The sequence below is a fragment of the Netta rufina genome, assembly GCF_964035555.1.
Source record: "Netta rufina genome assembly, chromosome: 2".
NCBI classification, from domain to species: domain Eukaryota; kingdom Metazoa; phylum Chordata; class Aves; order Anseriformes; family Anatidae; genus Netta; species Netta rufina.
In genome coordinates, this window is record NC_140124.1 from 14,454,859 (window position 1) to 14,475,983 (window position 21,125).

Sequence of the window (21,125 nt, forward strand, 5' to 3'; positions counted from 1 at the left end):
GGTCAGGATGTTAATTCATTAAAACCTAGTAGTGTTTCGTTACAGGTCCTAAGTAATTTTTGAAAATGGCACTTCGTACTTACATCAGGTGCTGCAGGTGTTTTGTTGTTGTTGTTTTTGTTGTTGCTGTAGTCTTTTGTTTTTTTGACTGCTCTATGTAACCTAGGCCCTCACTTTTTCATTATTATTATTATTATTATTAATTTATTTATTTATTTATTAAATTTGACTTCTGTATGATTTAGATAACTTCTTTTATTTTTTTAACTTAATTCTTTGAGGAACAGTATTGATCTCCAGTTTGACACTGGTCTTTCCAGGGCTCTAAATTAACTTCTGCTTGGATTAAGGGAATGTCTGTATTTGAAACTGCATCAGCTTCAAGCATACTGTAAACTAAATCCATGTCTTGTTGTCAAACCGCACCACGAAGAGATTACTAAATCCAACACGTGCAGAATAATTTCATATCAGTTCCTCAACACTGAGTAGAACTGGAGGATAAACTGTGAAGTAGTTCTGGAAATTAGCAATGTTCCAGTGCCTGGAGATTTTTAACATTCAGATAAAACTTACTTGTAGTAATGTGCACTGGGTTGCGAGATTCTCACTCCTTGTATGTTCGTGGTGTCCGCACCAGAGATTTCAACCACTTTTAAACAGAACACGGATATTTATCATCAGTAATCATAAGCTCTGTTTCTCTCCATCCCCTGCTCCATCTCCATCTTCTTTCTGCCAGACAGGTGACTGCCTCTCAGTGGAAGCCTTCCAACACTGTACTGGTTAATAAATGGATTGTCAGGTTCTAGGGTATCTTAGCCCAGAAAAGCTCAACATCCAGACATATATATACTTGCCACCCATACTGCAACATGGTGCCCTCTCATTAAGTACACAGAAAGTACTTGTAATTTTTGTAAACCAGCAGCTCTTGCCAATTTTTCTCCTGATTAGTATAATCCTTTTCTCATAATCTCTTATAATAGTGTTTTATACTTCATTTATCTTACATAATTAGACCTTGGACACTCTCACAGACTTGTTACTTTTGTTTGTTAAAGCTTTCTTCTTTCTAAGACATCAACAAACACTAAACTTGGTAAACGGTATTCAAAATGTTTTCAGAATCCTGTATACGTAATGTGTATGTGTGTGTGTATCCAGCAAGAAAGAAACTCAAATCTCAAAGGTCCTCGCTCTTGTTAGCACTGTCACTATTCAAGCGATAGTCCTAGAGTTTTGGCCTCAAATCAGATTCCAGGATAAACTTGTTTTTCTTTGTACTTCACTACTGAATTTTCCCATTTTAAACACTGAATAGAAAAACTGTCAATATTTCTTTCTAAACTGTTTTAATTTTTTTTTTTTTTTTTTCCAGGAGACTCTTAGAACAGCTGGGAAAACTGCCAAGAAACTTGCTAAAGACAGTAAGAGCCAGGATTAGATCACAGGAAAACATGAAAAACCTGTAGCAGTGTCAGAACAGTGGAATAATTGCTGTTGACCAGCAACTGTATCTATTAATAATAAGTTTTACAGCAGTGTGGTAAAGTTCCTGATATGCAACATTATGTTTCAGTGGATACATGCAAATGACTGCTGAAACATAATGTTGATCATTACAAAGTCTATGCCACTGTAAAATTGCTTCTTAAAGGCAGTATGTCTTGGAAGAGCCTCTATTGACTTCACATTTTTACAGCTGTTCCTGCAAGCTTCTCAGATGATGCCTATTAAATCAAGGATTTATAACTCTTTTATCCTCTCAGTATGTTCTCGGCAGCTCTTATGATCACCTAGAAAGCACAAAAACAGCAGGTTAATGGAAATTTTCAGTGTTTTCCAATAATAAATTTGATAGGCTATGGCCATAAAATTGTGGAGCGTGCTCAGTTGTCTCAGTCGCAAGCTGGAAGCTGTTTACTCCAATTTTATTTCATTTCTGCCTTCCTGAAATCCTGCATGCTGCCGTTCTATTCTGCAGAATTGAAACGCTGGGGATAAGATAAAATATTATAATAGGGCAGGTGTGCTTTTTTCCTGCTTTCACAGGCAGCCGTATCATTTCTCATCAAGAATTCAGATCCTCATCTATGTCATTAGTTCAGATAAGTCAGGTGGGTAATGGAAATAAAATTAACATCTAAACAAAGCAGAATCACCTGTAGACTACTGCTTGGACTGTTTCAGCTTTGTGTGTCCAGAAGCTTTCCAAATTTGCCACTAGTGGAAACAACTATGGATTTCAGGGAAATTGGACAAGATGTTTGAGGGACCAATACAAACCGACTCCTCTGCTTGCTTCACTTGGAAGTGCTAATTACAATGCAAAGAGCTAGGGATGCCATTCTCATGATACCGTTGACTTAATTAGGCAATAATTTAAACCCTTGAAGTTTTCAGAAAATCATTAAATCTGCCCTTTAACTATGTAGCCACAAGACTGGCGATAGCTTTGCCATTTGTATCATGTCTGAAGTTCTGAAAGTTACTAATACCACTGCCTATGGGCACCATAGGACTACCAACCGCTTTGTGTCTGTGGTACCACTAATAAATTCAGGGGAGAAAAGGCCATTTTTCCTGCGTTCCTGTCCTCCAAACTCCACCTTCACCCTGCAGTTACTTTGAATTTCACCATTTATACCCAAAAGCAATACGTTGTCAGCCCATACCGAGTGTTCGGTCAGCTGTGCAACTCCATTGTCCTGGGTGAAATCCATGAAAAAATGCGAGTGATATTTGCAAAACCTTTTGACTTCTGAGTGCTTTGAGGAGAAAATTGCTCGGCGGTTTCATTGATGCTGGTGTCGGTGGTGACGCACCAGTTTTCTCCCCTCACTCTGTGTTGGTTCAGTGGCGTTATCATAAATGTAAAGGACCACGAAGAGCACCTGGATTTGTGTGGTGGCTCTCCCAAACATCAGGTGGGAAAGCAGAAAGCGGAAAGCCAAATTGTGTGGTTTAATGTCTTGGTTTCTTCACACTCACACCTCTGAGGGAGATCACTCAGACACACGCTCTGATTTTGGGGCGGTCCCGCGCGGCCCCAGCAGCCGGGGGCTCGAAGATCCTTGCGGGCCCTTTCCAACCGAGGACATTTTGCGGTTCTCCGGGTCATCTAGCAGGCAGCCCCCTGGATCAAGGCCAAGCATTCCCTGCGAGATCCCCACGGGGCCGCGGGGGTTTTTTACAGGCTCCCTAGCGCCAGCCCGGCGGCTCGGGACCCCGACCCAGCCCGGCGGGCCACCGGCGCGGCCCCTCGAGCGCCGCCTCAGCTCCTCGCCGGCCCCCGGCGGCTCGGAGGGGGGCTCCCCGCCGCTCCTCCCGGTCTGCCCCCGCCCCGCTGCAATGCCCCGAGCCTCCGGAGCGGGGAGGCAGCGCCGCCAGCGCCCCGCCCGCCGCCACCGCCGCCGCCGCCGCTGTGCCGGGGCAGGCGCCGAGCAGGTGGCCGCGGGCAGCGGCATGTGAGCGGCCCCCGCCTGCTCCCCGCTCCCCCTCCGCAGCCAGGCGGCCGCCGGGCCCCCTCGCCTTGCCGTGTCCCCGTCCCCTCGTCGCCGGGCCGGCCGGGGGGGGCGGCCGTGGCGGAGGGCGGAGAGGAGGAGGAGGAGGAGGAGGAGGAGGAAGGCTGCGAGGGGCCGGAGGGACGCGGGAGCACCCCCCCGCACCCCCCCGCAGGATGAAAGTCACGGTGTGCTTCGGGAGGACGCGGGTGGTCGTGCCCTGCGGGGACGGGAACATGAAAGTTTTCAGCCTCATCCAGCAAGCCGTCACCCGCTACAAGAAGGCGATCGCCAAGGTGAGGGGAGCCGGAGGCGGGGGTCGCGGGGGGTGGGTGGGTGGATGGATGGATGGGGGGGGGAGGGGTGCGCGGGGAGCGGCGCCCGCGATCAATATGGCGCTTCCCGGAGCGGGGAGGGAAAAGTCCGGGCTGCCCCGCTCCGCCCTTTGTTCGCCGGTGCCCGGCGGCCAGGAGGCGGCGGCGGCCCCCGCCGGGGTGCGGTTGAGCCGCGGGGGCCGCCCGCTCCCCGGCCGGGCGCGGAGGGACGCGGGGGCCCCGGCGCGGTGCCGGCTCTGCCCCCCCTCCTCCCCCCAACCCCGGGGCCGTGGCGCCGAGCGGGGCCGGCCGGCTGCGGGCCGGGCGCGGGGGCCGCTGGAAATCCAGCCCCAGGCTTCCCGGCCCTCCAGGCCCCGCGGGGACGGAGGCCGGGGGCAGCTCCCCCCGAGGGGCCCGGAGCGGCTCGGCGGGTGCGTGAGGCCCCGGCCTGCCGAGGGGCCGGTCCCGGCTCCCGCTGGTGCCGGCCTCCCTCAGTCCCATGTTGCAATCGGTGCCAGCAGGCTGGGTTTGCCTGCCGCAGGAGAGCTGCTGGGGCTTCTGCCCCGCTTTTTAAAAATCCTTCTTCTTCTCCTCGCACGGCGTTGTTGCAGAGTTCTCAGTCAGCCGGTTTGTCGGGACGGGAAACTTAAGCAAGCTCCCTTCCCCCTTTTTTTTTTCCACCTGGCTCGTTCAAGCGGTGGGTTCAGCTTCGCTTCCGCAGCCTTTCCAATGGTCTTCACTCAATCGGGACGTTTTGTTTTGGCAAATGCCGGCTCGGAGGCTGTCTGGAACCGCGCCTCGATGCTGGAGGAGCTCTGTGGATAGGACTGCCTGGTCTGAGAGGGCTCCCAGCAAAGTTTTTGAGATTAGTTCCCTCAGTGCTGTGGGGAGAAAAGTAACCGATGTTCCATCACCTCCCTGCTTTATGACCAAAGATCATGGTTTTGGAGGGAAAAACCAGGAAATGTTCCTGATATACTTTTATTATACCCCTTGCAACAGTTGTGTTTCTGGCTGGAGGAGGAATAAAAGGGTTTGCAAGGGAATGGCCGCACACCAGCTGTTACCTGCACGCTGCAGCGGGGCGCACGGCGACCTGCCCGCATGGGTGAGGCGGTGGGCGAAAGTGCTGCAGGTAACAGTGAGCACCCAAACGTGTCCCTCAGAGGAGCTCTGGGTGCTTCACTGGGGCATTCAGATGAGGAGAGTTTGCAGAATTCGTTCTTCAGCGTGATGACACTGATAAAAATTCATTATTTTGACGTCTCGTGTTCCAAACCTGTGTCCCGTGGGGAGGTAGCTTGGCTGGCTCTGCCCTTCGCTCCTGCCTCCAGCTGTTGAGCTGGGTTAGGGGATGGGTACGATGCAGCAGAGGGAAGGCATGCTGGGCACTGGGAAAGGGCTCTGGTCGCAGGTGGCACGGCTTGTGCAGGAGGGAGGTGGCCCACCTGTGGAAAAGCAAAAACATTGTGATGTAACTTCTTCAAATGTGCTGGTGTATTTACTAACAAGACCATTTGCAGATGTGCAGGCGAACTTGGCCTGCCCCTTGGTCCCCAGTCCCCAGAGCTCTCGATCCAGGGTTTCAAATGACACATTTTTATTTATTTATTAGTATTTATATGGCGGTTATGCTGTATGCCAGTGGTATGGACTTGAGGTAGTCATAATTACTGGGATTGCTTCTATTATATGGAAATACTGTGGTTGAAAGCGCAGTAAGCAGAGTCCACGGGCTTTTCTCTGAGTGCTGTGTATAGGCACTGTCACACCTTGCTTTTAGCTTAACTTCTGAAGCTTTTCCACAGCGATGTGTGGCAGTGAGAGACGGCTCCTCAGCGCCTGGTGAGTAAACCCATGGTGTGCATCCTGTGCTCTCTGTAGCATAACAGGGCTTCTGTGGCAGAATTTCATAGATTGTTGCCTGTTTGTAGCACTTAGATAGTTTGTATCTTTGCTAGTGTAGCAAAGGAAAAAGTCTTCCCTTCAGAAAGAGACAGAGAGGAAACAAAGTAATTCCCGCACTGCCAGGGTAAAGGTATGTGGGCACATCTGGCAGGATCTGACAGCTGGCATCAAGCTGACACCAAGCTCTGCTTAACCACGACCGTGTTGTTAGGAAAAAAAGCGTATCTGGTGGAACATTATTCAGAATACTTTAATTATGTTTATGGTTTTCATACTGACAGGAAAAACAGCGTTTCTCATCCTGCGAAAAAGAGCGTGCCTGCTCTATGCAGCAGTTCCTGCAGGAGAACCACTTGAAGCACACGAGAGCTGAAGTGCCAGCTGCGCTGAGCCCGCCTCGCGCTTTGCTGTGGTTTTCAGGTTACGGTTGGCAGTAAGCTGCCCTGCCTGGGTAGCGGTGGCCAGACAGCAAGGCTTCGTGCTTGCAGGCTGCTACGAGCAAGTAACTTCAAGCTCTGACCTCAGTTTGAGTTTTCTCGACTTGGTGTTATTTAGGTTAAGTAGACGTGCTGAGAACGGAAAGAACGTGGGCAAAAATAATGATGGTAAAGAGAGGTTCTCCTCTCTGTGAAATGTTAAGACTGTTGAAGAGCATATGGACAGCACACAATTCACTGCAGTGTGTTGTGGGTGCTGCTGGCTTTGCTTAGGATGCATAAATCTCAAAGCAGAAAAAATCAGGCTGGATTAACACAGCTCTCAATGCTAAATCTTTAAGTACTGAATAACTTAATATGGCGGGCTGTGCTCGGGGCTTGATCCGTGCAGAGTGTACAGGAAATCTTTCTGAGCCTTTCCTTTTAGTGCAGGAGAAGCTTTGTGTCTGAAATGTGCTCCATTTTTCTTCCAGCTGTGTTTGTGGGGAAGGAAGAAGTGAAAATAGATGTCTGAGAAGTCCAGCTGTCCAGAGTAACTGGATGTGGCCAAAATTGATCGCAGTCCATGAGATCTTGTTCGCACGGGGGCATACTAACGATGTTTTGTTTGTGGGGCTGGACTGGTGCAGCCTCTGGCACAGTTTCTGCAGTGAGCATTTAATGAGTACGGTTTGTTCAGGTGGCGACTGGCCTGGGAAGTTTGAGGTGCGTTTCCCAAACTCCTCTTGTCGAGGAGGTCAGAGGCTTGGCAGGTTTTGTGTGTTTACGTAGTTCTGCTCATGGCTTTCTGTCAGTTTTTTTGAGGACAGAAAACTGCTGGAGTAAGGTAGGAAGGAGTTTTGAGGAGAGGGATGTCAGCTACACTTGATTTTCTTATCATTAATGGAAAGAAATTCTCAGCTACCCCAAAAGGGCACAGACAGGTAGGTGTTTGTGAAACATAGCAAATGATTGACTATAACCTAATGTGGAAAGTTTTCCTAAAAATAATGTAAGGTTGGAATGCATCAAGTAACCTTTTGTCAAAAGGAATTGTACATCCATCCTGTAGCTTTGCTTTAACCTGGTTCCGGTCAGAGATATTTGTGATTTTTATTTTTATTTTTGATTATTTATTTATTGGTAACTTTCTAGTGTCACCATTATCATTTTGTGTGGGGGGCTTTTTGAGATATAAGCATTTTGGTACTTTTTCTGCAAATGTAAATAGTCATGCATACGCAATGGGTAGGTACATTTTTTTTTTTTAATTTTGTACTTTAGCTTAATGTCTTTGTGTGATGTAAATGAACACAGTAAACAAGAATTGGGAATTCATATTTTTTTGGATTTACGGGAATTGTTCAGTCTCCCATTTGGTTTCTGCAAGGATTGTTCACGTTCTTTGTGATTGTTCAGTCTGATGTGTTGTGGACCATGAGCCTGTAGTAGCGTCCATAGATCATGAGCCTGTAGTAGTGTTCGTAGGCTCTGTGTGTAACACTGTTTTTCTAGGAGAACTAATAAAATTAACCAAAAGTGCAAATGAACCGAAAATATTTTAGGAGACCTCTTCAGAGAGTCCTTTCCCCTCAGCCTCACCAAAAGGTTGTGGGAGATTAAATGCTGGAGGGATTGCGATACCGTGGAGAACAATGCTTGAATTGTTAATTTAGAAACCGCAGCGCGTTAATGTTTGTTAGAAGTAATTGTAATCTGTTCTTTGATAGCATTTGAACGCAGCTGCTGATATGAGACCGGAACTCAAAAAAAAGTTGGTCGTGTAAGCAAAGGTAACTAGTGTCAAATGCCACCCAAAGTTTAGAGCTCCACCTCATTGGCAGACCTGAAATTCATTGGCGGGGAAGGTGGTAGTCTTAGGGAAAGCGTGATGCGCTTCTCTTCTCTTCTTGAATTTTTCTTTTTGTTCCAGTGCCAGCTGAACAGGACTTCTCAGACTGATTATGCTTAAAAACCAGCTGCCAAGCAGCAGGCTGCCTTGCAGATGCACAGTGACAACTTTCGTGCCTCTCATGTTCTGTGGAGCAAACAACTGTGCGTTTGCTCGTGAGCATGTTGTGAGGGGCTAGTTTTTATGACCTGTTACATGGTGGAGAGCACACAGGAGTGGCTTGCTATGAAAATTTACTGATTTTATGTGTACTTTGTATTGATCTCAGTGTTTTCCCTACTTAAGACCATCCACTAGGTTTTGGGTGCAGGTGCAGCAGGCTCCTCCAGGGACACTCCTTTGCAGTCACAGTGAAGATGCTTATAGGTACTAATGTACTATCGTCCAGCAAAGTTTTTTTTTTTTTTTTTTTTTTTTTTAATTTGACTTCTTTTTGATACCTTTCTAACTCTTCAGACTGTTTTAAGTAGAAAGTAGTATCACAGGCTATTTTCACAGCGTGCAGGAACCTTCTTCACCCAAAAAGGTCCACAACACAACCAGAAATCAGAGAAAACCCTCTCACCCCTGCTGTTCAGCTGACTGGTTACTTCCAGCTGACAACGTGGGGACGCAGTCTCCCTGCTCCTGCTGTGGTGTGTGCATGCTGGCACTGAAATGCTGTACCTGAGCTCAGCCAGGAGAGCCCTGGTTCCCAATGGAGAATGCCCTGCTGGGTGTTTTCTGGAGCCAGCTCTTGGCCTTGTTGCTGGTGTTGTGCTCCAAGCAGTGGTGGTGAAACCCAGCTGACTGGTACCTCACTCTGCTGTGGCTTGGTGGGAACTCCAGACAGCGGTGGAGAGCTGCTGGTTTAATGAGGAAAAGTGCTGAAATGGGTTCCTGCGTTGCATGAGAAGCTGCAGGGTAGAGGTAGGGCTCAGCCTGCAGGCGTGGTGGTGGCCCCGTGGGTCCCTTGCACCCAGACCTCACCGTGCAGAAGTACTGAGCCCCCGGGACAGGAGGCTGCTCCACAAGCCAGGCACGAAAGCTGGACAGCTTGCAAGTCCTTCAGCTTGGGAAGTATTTTCAGTGGAGGGTATGTGTGGTATTACTTTGTTTTGCTTATGTGAGCAATACCTATCTGTAGCTGGATGGGGTGCGTCATTGCTTTCGGTTCAGCATTACGTGGTTTGTCAATATTTAAGCATCACTCGCTGATGGCAGAAGTGGAGCGAGCGTTGGTGGAAGAGCCTTGTGAGCGATTTCACTATGAGCAGAAGCAACGTTGGGCTGCCGAGCCCAGTGCCTGTGGCTCCGTGGAAGAAGTTGTGGAAGTCTGTGAAAGCGCTCAGCACGTTACGTGAGTGGTTCCTGTCTGTAATTTGGGGTTTAGGGAGCTGCCAGCCTTCCTTGTCTCGGGCGATAGCCTCGACCAGTGGAAAACCATCTGACTCTCATAGTTCAGCTTCAGTTCTAATGGTTGCAGATGTTTTAGCTGGGTTATAAAAACACCATTGGAAGTAACACTTTCTCAGTTGTTCCAGACTCTGACATCTTTTGGTCGTGGCGCATTTAATCTGGTAAAATAAGGTGGAGTAAATGGGGGAGAAACTTTGGCGATGTTAGTTATACCGAATATGCTCCATGTAGCTTTAAAACAATTTCCTGGTTCTTCAAAGGAAAACAAACCTTTTCATCCCAGCAGAAATTGAATGGATAAAACATGCAACAATGCTGAACCAATGCTTATGTATATTGAAAATAAAGTGGAATTCTTCTAACATAAATCCAGAGCATAGCACAGATGTTCTCACTCAGAAATGTTTTGTGAGCAGTAAGAAAATAAAAAGTGGAGCAAAAAAAAGTATTAAAAAAAAATTCAGCAAGATCTGTTAGAGCATCTGTGCTTTTTGGTTTTTGGTTCCTTTTTAACGTACAGTATATATTTTCCTTGTTTCTTTGAGGTCATTTTACTGTAATGCTCAGCAAATCTGGTAGTGGAAGACAGATGAAAAAAATCTAGCAAACCAAGCTGCCTTTGAGGGAAGTTACATAATCCAGTGGAACTGCTCAAAAGCGAGAAAGAAAAAAGAATACTCGAGAGCTCGCAAGCACAGATGTACACAGCACTTGTCAGAAAGACTGATACTGCTCGTGAAAGGGAAATGAGTCAAATTCTGAAATCAGGAAAAAGTCATTTTAAACAAACAGAGGCCAATATGGTGCTTTTGTTCTTAAAATAATCACATCCATTTTGCTTGTCGTAGCAGTGTCACATTGTTTTCAACTGGTAGCATTAGTTATTTTCTCAGATTGGTTCCAGGTATTTGTTAAATCCGAAATAATTTTTATAATTATTTTGTCACACTTAATCTTTTTTTTTAAGCAGGTAGCAGGAACGTGAGGGTGACCTACGTTCCACTTCAGTTTCTCGTTGTGGAGCGATAGGAAGGTAGTAACACAATTAGAGCTAAACAAAAGGCGAAATGCCTCCCGACTGAAAACTCTTGGACGAGTTCCCGTTTGCTTTATTTGCATGTGGGCCTGCTGGAAACGTGCACGGGAGTTTTCCCTGTCTCTGGCTGAAGGTGCAGTGCCTGGCCTCCGTGGTTCGCCGTCTGCAGTGCCCAGCAAGTGCCCGTGGCTCGAGGAAGCGTTGATGCAGAAGGTCTTTGAACCTAACTTCAGTTCTCTGAGTGCTGTGTGAGGCGAGGGGCTTCACCAGGCACACGCACCAGCAAAAGCACCTGTGCTGATGACGTGTGGGGTTGTTGATTTCACTAAATTATGGCCAAATGGGTGGTGTGCTGTGTCTCAGGGCTCAGGTTGCTGACGGAAGGGAAAATTAATGAAGGCCAAATGTGTTTGAGCACCGGGGGGTGCAATGTGGCATCCCGCAGAGCTGGCCCTGGGCTGGCAGAAAGAGAAGGACTGGAGAGAAAAACAGTCTTATGTAGGGGAGGAGAAAAAGCATGGGATGGCCCTGGAGACTGGCAAAGGGAAAAGCTTTGGGGGCAATGATAAGTGGGTGCAACTCCTGGTTCTGTTTCATTCACGCATTCACATGAGGGAAATGGGAGCTTGCAAGGCCATGAGTCACTGACAAATAAAAAGAGCTGAAGATAGGAAGGAACTGGTTAACTCAGAGGTAAGCAGTCAATTTAGGAAGTGGATTGAAAATGTGTCCTCAATGACACCACAGCTGTAATTCAAAGGGCTTTCTTTTTACAAAGAAACGTGGGGAATTTATTCTAGCAAGCTTTCCCTTTCATGCTAATAGGTGTCCTGAAAGTAGTGAATCTCTGACTTGGTAGGGAAAACAGACACCATTTTGGAGAAGTGATGTCACATTTTTGGACATACTTTCCACATTCTCTCACGCTCAGCCTGCTGCTGATGCAGCGAGATTCTGAGCCCTTTGCAGGAGGAGCGCGCTGGTACATCACCAGCAGTTTTCTTTTTAAGTGGCTACGTTTATAGGATTTCTGTTCCGGGTATGCATGTCTTTACTGAACCAGGGACTCAGATGGGAATTTAAAATGTTTCTGGTATTCTTGCCGAATTACTAATAGGAGAGAGAAAGTTACGTGGGTATGAAATGTTTTAAATGGAGATAGGACTTGGGAGTGTCTGTATATTTGTGTGCGCACCCACTTAGGTGTTTTCATTTGTTTGAAGAAATTAAGCCACACTTACTAAATGAGAAAGTAGTTTCACCTTACCCCATCTTTTTTGCATGTGCTTTCAAAGTTCTTGAGTTACTCTGTATTCCCCTAGGCAAGGGCCACAAAGTTTTTTCTTCCCTATTAAATGTCAGAAGCAATATCCTCCTGGTGAGAAACTCGCCGAGATGCACCTCTTTGTGCGTGTGATGAGAAGAGCTGCTTTGTTCCAGTTCTCAGGATCTTTCTGAGCAGAAGTTGGTGAAATACAGAAGAAATGCAGGGATGCTGGAGCGTCTCCGAGATGACTCTGATGTTGCTGTAACATATTAAGGGACAGTTTAAAAAATAAATTGGACCTTCAGAACTTTTAGCTTCTTTAATAAACCACTAAATGCAGCAACAGGGCTTGAGGTAAGGCGAGGAATTGTGCCGGATTATGAGTAGGTGATGGGAGCCCTGCCCCGTGCGTCACGGAGCCTGGCTGCGCAGAGCTCTGGAAGTGGCTCGCCTGCACCCAGTTCCCTGTGAAGGCTCCTCCGAGGCATGTGCAGGAGGCTGGGCGCTCCTGCGGCGTGTTGGGTGTGGATCAAGGTGAGGGTGTGCCCCCGCGGATTTGTTTATCGTGCTGCAGAAGATGGTGCTGCTCTGTAGGGCCAAGGGGACCAGAGCCAGAGGGGAGGAGAAGTCCCAGCACGGGTGGCTCCCCGTTGTCCTCAGGTGGGGGTCCTCCTTGACAGTATGTCAGGACATCTTTTCCCAATCCTATACTGAATATATATTTTTTTCTGCCATTAAGAATACTAATTTAAGAAGATCAGTATTTCCTGCTCTCACTGAATTTTATTAGCAGCAGCTTTTGTTGCTTTTTCTAGCTTTTCTTCATAAAACCCAGCACAAACAGACATTGCCTGTTATTATTCTGGAAAGTCCAAACTCAGAAATCACAAGAAAATGTGGACTAGATGAAATAAATAGAGCTTTTAAATGTGATGCCTGTCAGCGTGGGCTTTGTGTTATAAAGCAGCCAGTGAACGTGATTTTAAAAATCTGATACTCTGTGCATGTAAAATGCGTGTATGCTTAATTGTTGCTTTAGAAAATAAAAACACTAAAAGCCTTCTAAGTGTTTTAGACTTAGCCAGCCTGGTCGAAAAAGAAAACGTCATGCTCTGGATGTAAAGCAGGGTATTGAGCTTGTTACATCAGGCACTGGAGCGGTCTCACCGCGTGTCCAGCAACCGCTCCAGAGCATAATGCTTTGGTAAACTAGAACCAGATGTTGATGTGTGAAATGTTATTGTATTCAGTGTCTTGCAAACCTCCCCTTTAGTAGCAGAGATGTCGGAGGTAAATTCCTGGTGCCCCTTTTGTTGTGTCGGCCTTGGTTGGTGCTAGCTGGAAGCCCCCGTGCTGAGCTGGGGGCCGCAGGTAACCCATGTCCCGCATCGCATCCGCTGGGGCTGGGGCAATACCGACCTGGCCCTGCTCCCCCAGAGCACAGACATCCCTGCTGGGTGTAATTCCCTAGCTGGAGAATGACAGCAGCAGCGAAGGAGGGCTTTTTTTATAAGAAAAGCTAATTTGTGCTGAGTTAAGTATTCTTTTGATATTTGAATACGGAGTAATTAGCTTGGATGTACTGCTGTTTACCCTTTAGGATTTGGAGAAGTCTAAACAAGCTGCTGAAGGGAACTGTATCATAAATCTCCTTCTGAAACGGATTTGGCAATTGCGTGCTTCAGACTGAGACCAAATCTGTTTTTTGTGGTGTTTCTCTGGTGGGCAGCAACTGCTGGGAGGAGTGTGGGGCCGCCTGGTTGGGGAGGGTCTGCTACGGGGAGATCTGATGGACCCGCCTGGGAGTCCCCCTTCTAAAAATGCTCTCAAGGTGGGTGTGTAATTGCTTATGCATGGATGCTACTCCTCTGGCTTAAAAAAAAAATAATAAAAATAAAATAAAATCTCTGTAGTTCAGTATTTACCATAGGCAGCTACTATACTGGAGAGCACTTTGTAGGAAATGGTTTATTTTCTTCTAAATTACTTCCACTTCATAATTCAGTACTTGCTTGGTCTCATAGTAAAAAGGATGGTTTTCCTTGTTCTGAGAGTTATGATTTTCGGATCCAAAATATTTTAATATTAGCTAATTTTGTAAAGTATATGTTGTGTTTTATAGGTGGTCTGTGTTTTGCTTTCTTGGACCATGTATTATGTCTGCGATTAGACAGTTGTAAAGGCTGCCCTAACTCTAGGTGCTTTCACAGTTTGCTTCTGCTTTGGTGTGTCCGTGCTTTGTTGCCTTCTGAAAGGCGTTGTTTCCAAACATTACTGAATGCCAAACGTGTTGTAAGTAGAGATACAATAAAAACACAGTTTTTCTTGATTACTTTTAGAGATTAAAGTTGTATGTAATAGTGAAATTATTCTTTTTCTATAATGAATTCTGTTTCAGATGCATGCCATATATATTTAATCCAGAATTTTTCTGTCATTTGTTTTCCAAAAAGTGTGTTGCTCCTTTCTGAACTCGAGTGCAGAGCGTAATAATTCACTTTGTTGTTTTGTGTTATTCTGCAATATAAACTAAAAGCTGACGCAGGAAGCAGAGCTCTGAAATGGAACAGTTTATTACAAATAAATCTCTTTCACCTGATGCTCTGGCTTGAAAAAAAGTGGGCTTTCAGGGCAGACCGTGCAGCTTCAGATTCATCGGCTGTGCCTAGAGCTGGAGAGCAGGAGGAGCTGAGTTTCGCAGTGCCATCTCGTGCCGTCCTGAACATCTTGTGCTGTCCTGAGCACCTCTGGCAAACAGGAGCCAGCCCCTTGCTGTTCACCTTCTTGCTTTGCTGCCTGTGGAGCTGTGCAGTGGGTGGTCCGGAGCATCTGGATCAAAGACCTGCCGATGGCTGAGCCCAGATTTCTCAGGAATTGCCTTCTGATGATGGCAGCAGAAGGATGTACTTTTTTTTCCTTGTAATGTTTTTCAACGTGCAGCTCTTCTGTGTATAAATTACAGTGTGTGTGGGAAGGACAGCATGTTGGAAATTGGTACCTACAGCAGGCAAACAACATGTGCTTACGTCTGTCCTGCGGAAGCCGAGGAAATTCAGAATCAAACCCTGATGTCCGATGACAACATTTCTTCCACCTATTTGAACTACACAGCTCCCTCATTCCTCTGAAGAAGCAGGCCTAAAATCCAACGAGAGCAAAACAGTGGAGTCCTGCCCCTGGCTCTTGCATCTTCATGAATAATTTGCTCTGCAGACCGAATTGTTCCTCCTGCTACTAGGCTCCTTCAGAGAGCTGCAGCCTCGCAGCCCAGCTCTGCTCGCGCCTGGCGGTGACACGGCAGCAGCAGGGCACATCCTGGGGATCCTCGGCCCTGCTGCTCGCCCATGGCCATTAAATGGAGAAGGGAGAAACAAAACATTGGAGTCATTTTGAAAGAAATATAATGTAAATACACAGAAGGAAAAAGGTGGAACTGATAAAAGTTACTCCTTTATTTATTTATTTTAAAACCTGAATTTTAATGCGTGCTATGCTCAGTATAGGAGAACTCCACTGATTAAAATTCCAGGTCTATGTTTTATTATTTCTTAGGTCACGTTAATGATCACAATTGCATTTAGCTGGCTTTTCGTATCACTTTTAAAGTAATCTTTATAGCTGTGTACTGTCATAAGACTTGCCCCTCTGGGAGGCCTTTGGAACCCAGTTAGCAAAATCCACTTGAAATTTAATTGTTTAAAAACATGAAAGCTTGTTCTCTTCGTATCTTTATTTACACTTTTCGCCCTGGTCATTGCTGCGGGCTTCAATTTCCAGAGCTGCATCCACACTTACTGCTGAAGAGCTGCACTGGCTTTGTACGGGACAGGCACCGGTGCTGTTACCGCGAGGTAACCTACCCGCAGCGAGGTTGTGCTGCCGGGGTGTACTGCTCTCTAGGAGCTTCCTGGCTTTTATGGCTTGCTTTCATTACAGGATGAACTGCTTCAGGTTGCCTTGGTTTTTAATGTGGAGGTGAGGTTATGCACGCAGGCTGTACAAGCTGTTGGTAAACACCAGATGCTTTGTGTCCCTACACAGAGTTAAAAAGCTCCCTACCTTGTGTGCAACTCTGAAAGCAGCATCTTCAGAGAAGTTTAATGGGACTTTGCATTATTGAAATTAGTGACAGGTGCTTTTTTTGGTGAAAATTATTCAGTTTTGACAAATGTCCAAGTGCAAAGGATCGTCAGGGGTAGAAAGGTGCAGGAATGAATAGGGGAAACTATAAGTGGTGTGGTTAGGATTTAAGAAAACGTTTGCAGGGGCTTTCGGCTCATTTCAGAGGCATTGATTGAGTCCTGTGCGAAGATGTAGGAAACACCTACCTAGCCTTGCTCCACCAGTGCTGCGGTTTGAAAGGGGAGAGGTACCTGTCGGTGTTGTGTCAGGTGTGAAAGGGGAGCGCAGAGCAGGAACGGGCTGTCCCAGAGGAGCTGTGTGCTTGCACAGACGGAGCTGCTTCCCTGGGGAGCGCCGGTTTTCTCCAGGGACCTCGTCAGCAGCCTCTCACAGCAGCTCCTGCTAATTGCAGCAATCGGTGCTTGTACAGCGTCCGGCTGTGGTTTTTCTCTGCCGCTTTGTGTTACCTCAGGAAAGACGGAAGTACTTCGTTGTGCCCATCGCCCGTGCTGCAGCAAATCCGTGATGTACCCATCGGTTATAGCCACGCGTTGTACCTCGGCTACCTTCAATCTGAGTAGTTTGGGATGAAGCACAGCAACAGGTGAGCTTCAGCTGTGTGTGCAGTCACCTTGTGACTGTGGTGCTGGGCTTTTTAGTGTAGTTTTACTGAAATGAAGTCCGCTGTGCTGTATACACCGCAGCCAGACCTCTATTGCAGGTGCAGCAGTGCGTCTGCTGCCGTCTGCAGCTCTCGCAGTGTTGGGCCATCTGGCAGCCTGGCCTCAGACCCTGCCTCTGCCTGCAGCACAGCACCAAATGGGAAAACGTGGTGTAGGGGAAAACGTGGTGTAGGGGGTATGTGGGAGCCTGGCTGAGGGTAGCTGTGGATGCTCCACGTGTACCAGCGGGTGGTCAGCCATGCAGCCTGGTCTTGCGCAGCGGGCAGGGGCGTTGACCATGGTAGTGTGAGCCTGCAGAAATCTGGAGGCACTTCTCAGAGACAATGGGAGTCCTCGTTTCTGCCTTGGTGAAGAGGTATGAAGGAACTGCACCCACGGGCATGCAGCTGATCAGCGGAGAGAGGGAGAGGGTGTAAATATTTACAGCTGGGCCTCCCTCTTGTGTAGAGCATGCTCAGAAAACATGATTGCTCTTCAGCACCTTCGCCTCTTAATTCGGTAATTTCCTTATGTGCCTTGCTGCCTTCTCCCTTCAGAAAGCAAATCCATGAACAAATATCACAGTGTTTGTCAAGTATGTAATTAACCCACTGAGCCAACGGGGGAAGCGAGGCACAGAAGGTCGCTGACTTGTCCAGGACCACACAAGCGGCTCGGCACCGAGCTGGAAATAAAGCACTGACCCGCTGGCTCCTTAACCACACGTCTCTTTCCCCTCTAGTAAGGATGTGGTAAAATACGGCTGTGTTTAATCCTTCTGCTCTACACTAGCTCAGCCTCTCTATGAAAAGACACGCCATGCTTCGCCAGGCTGAAAAGGGAATATCTGGTGGTAATTGCCTGTTGAAAAGAAAGTATCGTCCTCTCAGGAAAGCGTGGGCTCTGTCGTGTTAGACTGCTTAATTACTGCTTCTCATGTAATTTATTTCACAGATCTCAATTTACTCATACTGTGGTTGAAACTTTTAGACGGTAATCCGTACTTGGCACTGAGGACGTTGATGCCAATATTGCATGCGTGGTGAAATGGTTGTAACTTCAAAATAAAGCAAAGTGAAGGCTTATGTTTCACTTAAACCCATTTAGATAGCTATATTAATGGAAATTGATTTTTTTTAAAGCTAGGTGACACATGGAAGCCGTAAGGAGAGGCATCAGTGATGTATTTGGCTGAAATAGGAGAAATTTAGAGGAGGGCGAATATTGGTCCGTGCGGGTGAAACTTAAGTCTGTTTTTTCTCTCATTAAAGTGCTGGAACTTTCTTTTAATGCTGAAGTGTCGCGAGTAAGGTGGTCTGAAGTAGGCAGTAAGTGCTCTAATGTTCAGCTGATGCTGGTAAGAAAAGGTGCTGGGTCAAAAGGCAAGTGCCGGAGTGAAAGACGTGTCTGCATGCCTACGTGCTCCTTTTAGATTGATGGGGTTAATTGCCATGCTCTCAGCTTTGCTCGGGCACTACTGTGCTACTGATGCTGACTGAAAAGGAGCTCAGTCTACCACAACTTTTTAATCCCCTCTGCATGCCGTGCAGAAGAAAGCATGTTTTCCCCTTGTAAATGTAAGTTTTTGTGATTGTAATGTCATATCGGGCCACATTACAGTGCCATGTACTTCTCTGTGTTAAGGATAAGGAAACACGGAGAGCCGGAGTAGCACTGTGTTTGCTATCGTATGTATTAAATAATGATAATACTAAGCCCTGAAAATTGAGATATTACAGATTACAATTTCACTCTAAAACATCTTATAAAATGACTGCTTTGAGTTTAGCAAGCAGTCATTTATTCTTTTGTGCTTTAAAAAGCGTGCTATGGCACAACTGCAGTTCATTATCCTGCTTTTGTTGAGGACTCAGGTTCTGTCAGCAGCTGACACAGCCGTCGCGTTATCGCCAGCGGTTTGGAAAAACGCAGCTGGTGGGCTATGCAAATGGGCACATTTACTAAACAATGTTAGATGGCATTATAACCATTGTTCATCGCCTGCCTCCAGACGATTTATTTTCAAGTGACTGTGTATGCCTGTGACCAGCACGCTGCTATTAGGCATGAGGACGCACAATGCGGGGTAATTTCCTGAAACTGGATAGCCGGAGAGATTTCCACAAAACCTATTAACAAATATCTCTAATGATTCGCATGTATTATTTTGCGTCTCTTCCTTGTTGTGGCAGATTCCTCTCATTCTAGACGTATTTCTTCATTAGAAAGCCCCTGAGAAAGTGCAGGCTGCTTGTATTTAGATTTAACCACTTTTGAAGTTATCCGTGCTGCTGCTTGGCTTGCTCCTCTCCTCAGCCTTCTCTCCCTTTGGAAACACATTTCTCACCTGTCCAATGCATTGCTGTTACCAGCTTTTTCATCAAAATTAATTCCATTTACTAGTTTATACCCTCTATTTTTTTTTTCTCTGTATCTTGCAATTAATAGTTATATGACAATGTCCACTTCCCTCATATGTGCTCACTATATGTGTGTCAAAGGCTCTAGTTTAGAGTTCCTGGTTCTCACGCCTTGCTGGCTACATTACATGGAAGGAAATCAGAAAGCAGCATCTCATTTGTGGTCATTGCCTCATCGGCTGTGTCCTACAGTAGAAGAAAAGAGGAGATAGTCTGCAGATGGTTATAAATCATAGAATCATAGAATATCCTGAGTTGGAAGGGACCCTTAAGGATCATCAAGTCCAACTCTTGACACCGCACAGGTCTACCCAAAAGTTCAGACCATGTGACTAAGTGCACAGTCCAATCTCTTCTTAAATTCAGCCAGGCTCGGTGCAGTGACCACTTCCCTGGGGAGCCTGTTCCAGTGTGCAACCACCCTCTCTGTGAAGAACCCCCTCCTGACGTCCAGCCTAAATTTCCCCTGCCTCAGCTTAACCCCGTTCCCGCGGGTCCTGTCACTAGTGTTAATGGAGAAAAGGTCTCCTGCCTCTCGACACCCCCTTACGAGGAAGTTGTAGACTGTGATGAGGTCTCCCCTCAGTCTCCTCTTCTCCAGGCTGAACAGGCCCAGTGACCTCAGCCGTTCCTCGTACGTCTTCCCCTCCAGGCCTTTCACCATCTTCGTAGCCCTCCTCTGGACACTTTCCAACAGTTTCATGTCCTTTTTATACTGTGGTGCCCAGAACTGCACACAGTACTCGAGGTGAGGCCGCACCAGCGCAGAGTAGAGCGGGACAATCACCTCCCTTGACCTACTAGCGATGCCATGCTTGATGCACCCCAGGACACGGTTGGCCCTCCTGGCTGCCAGGGCACACTGCTGGCTCATATTCAACTTGCTGTCTACCACGACCCCCAGATCCCTCTCTTCCAGGCTGCTCTCCAGCGTCTCATCGCCCAGTCTGTACATGCAGCCAGGGTTTCCCCGTCCCAGGTGCAGGACCCGGCACTTGCTCTTATTGAACTTCATGCGGTTGGTGATCGCCCAGCTCTCCAACCTGTCCAGATCCCTCTGTAAGGCCTTTACGCCCTCATTTGAGTCCACAACTCCTCCAAGTTTGGTGTCATCAGCAAACTTGCTCAAAATACCCTCTATTCCTACATCCAGATCGTTTATAAAAATATTGAAAAGTACCGGCCCTAAAATGGAGCCTTGAGGGACCCCACTGGTGACTGCCCGCCAGCCTGACGCAGCCCCATTTACCATAACCCTTTGGGCCCTGCCTGTTAGCCAATTGCTCACCCATCGTATGATGTTTTTATTTAGCTGTATGGTGGACATTTTGTCCAGTAGGATCCTATGGGAAACCGTGTCAAAAGCCTTGCTGAAGTCCAAAAAAATCACATCAGCTGGTTTCCCTTGGTCCACCATACGGGTGATCTTATCATAAAAGGAAATCAGGTTAGTTAGGCAGGACCTACCCTTCACAAACCCATGCTGGCTGGGACCAATGACTGCTCTGTCCCCCAGGTGCGCCTCAATAAGTCCGAGAACCAACTTCTCCATGATTTTACCAGGCACTGACGTGAGACTGACAGGCCTGTAATTGCTAGGGTCTTCTTTCTGACCCTTCTTGAAAATTGGCACAACATTTGCCAGCTTCCAGTCTACCGGGACCTCTCCAAATTCCCAGGATCGTTGAAAAATAATTGAAAGAGGTTCCGCGATGACATCCGCCAGCTCTTTCAGCACCCGGGGATGAATCCCATCCATGTATCAACTTCTCTTCCTTTACTCTGCCACACACATCTATATTTTTAGGCTGTCTTGGGGCTTCTTTTTTGCTGTCCTAGAATGAGGCTATTCATTACAGCAGGACAGTAATCAAGGAATTCCACACAGCCCTCTTGATCTTGCATGCTGATTACATAAGCTGTTCCTGCAGGCATGCAGTACCAAAGCAAAAGAGGTGCTTGGTGTGCAGCAATAATGACAGCAGTGTGCTCCCTGTCTGGATGCTGTCGTGCTCGTACGGCCGTGCTGTTCTCATATGCATGATCAGGCTGTATGAGGAGGATACAGATGGACAGGTTTTCACGTACCTGCAGGACTGTCACGGGGTTCCTGCAAATGCTACAGAGGCAGGATTTCCAACAAGAAGTTGAGTTGTATTGAACA

At 47.1% G+C, this 21,125-nt stretch overlaps 1 protein-coding gene across 13 annotated transcripts in view; it reads left to right on the forward strand.

The window, feature by feature from the left end:
• The first annotated feature begins 3,407 nt into the window (after positions 1–3,407).
• The window catches only part of PARD3 (par-3 family cell polarity regulator), a 446,166-nt gene continuing 428,448 nt past the window's right edge, over positions 3,408–21,125 (forward strand). For all 13 annotated transcript variants that reach the window (XR_014618202.1, XM_084281998.1, XM_084281993.1 and 10 more), the window contains exon 1: positions 3,408–3,802. Coding sequence is in view for 12 of the 13 variants with exons in the window: in XM_084281998.1 (XP_084138124.1) it covers positions 3,683–3,802 (120 nt within the window). In the remaining variant the exon portion in view is untranslated. The remainder of the gene's footprint in view (positions 3,803–21,125) is intronic.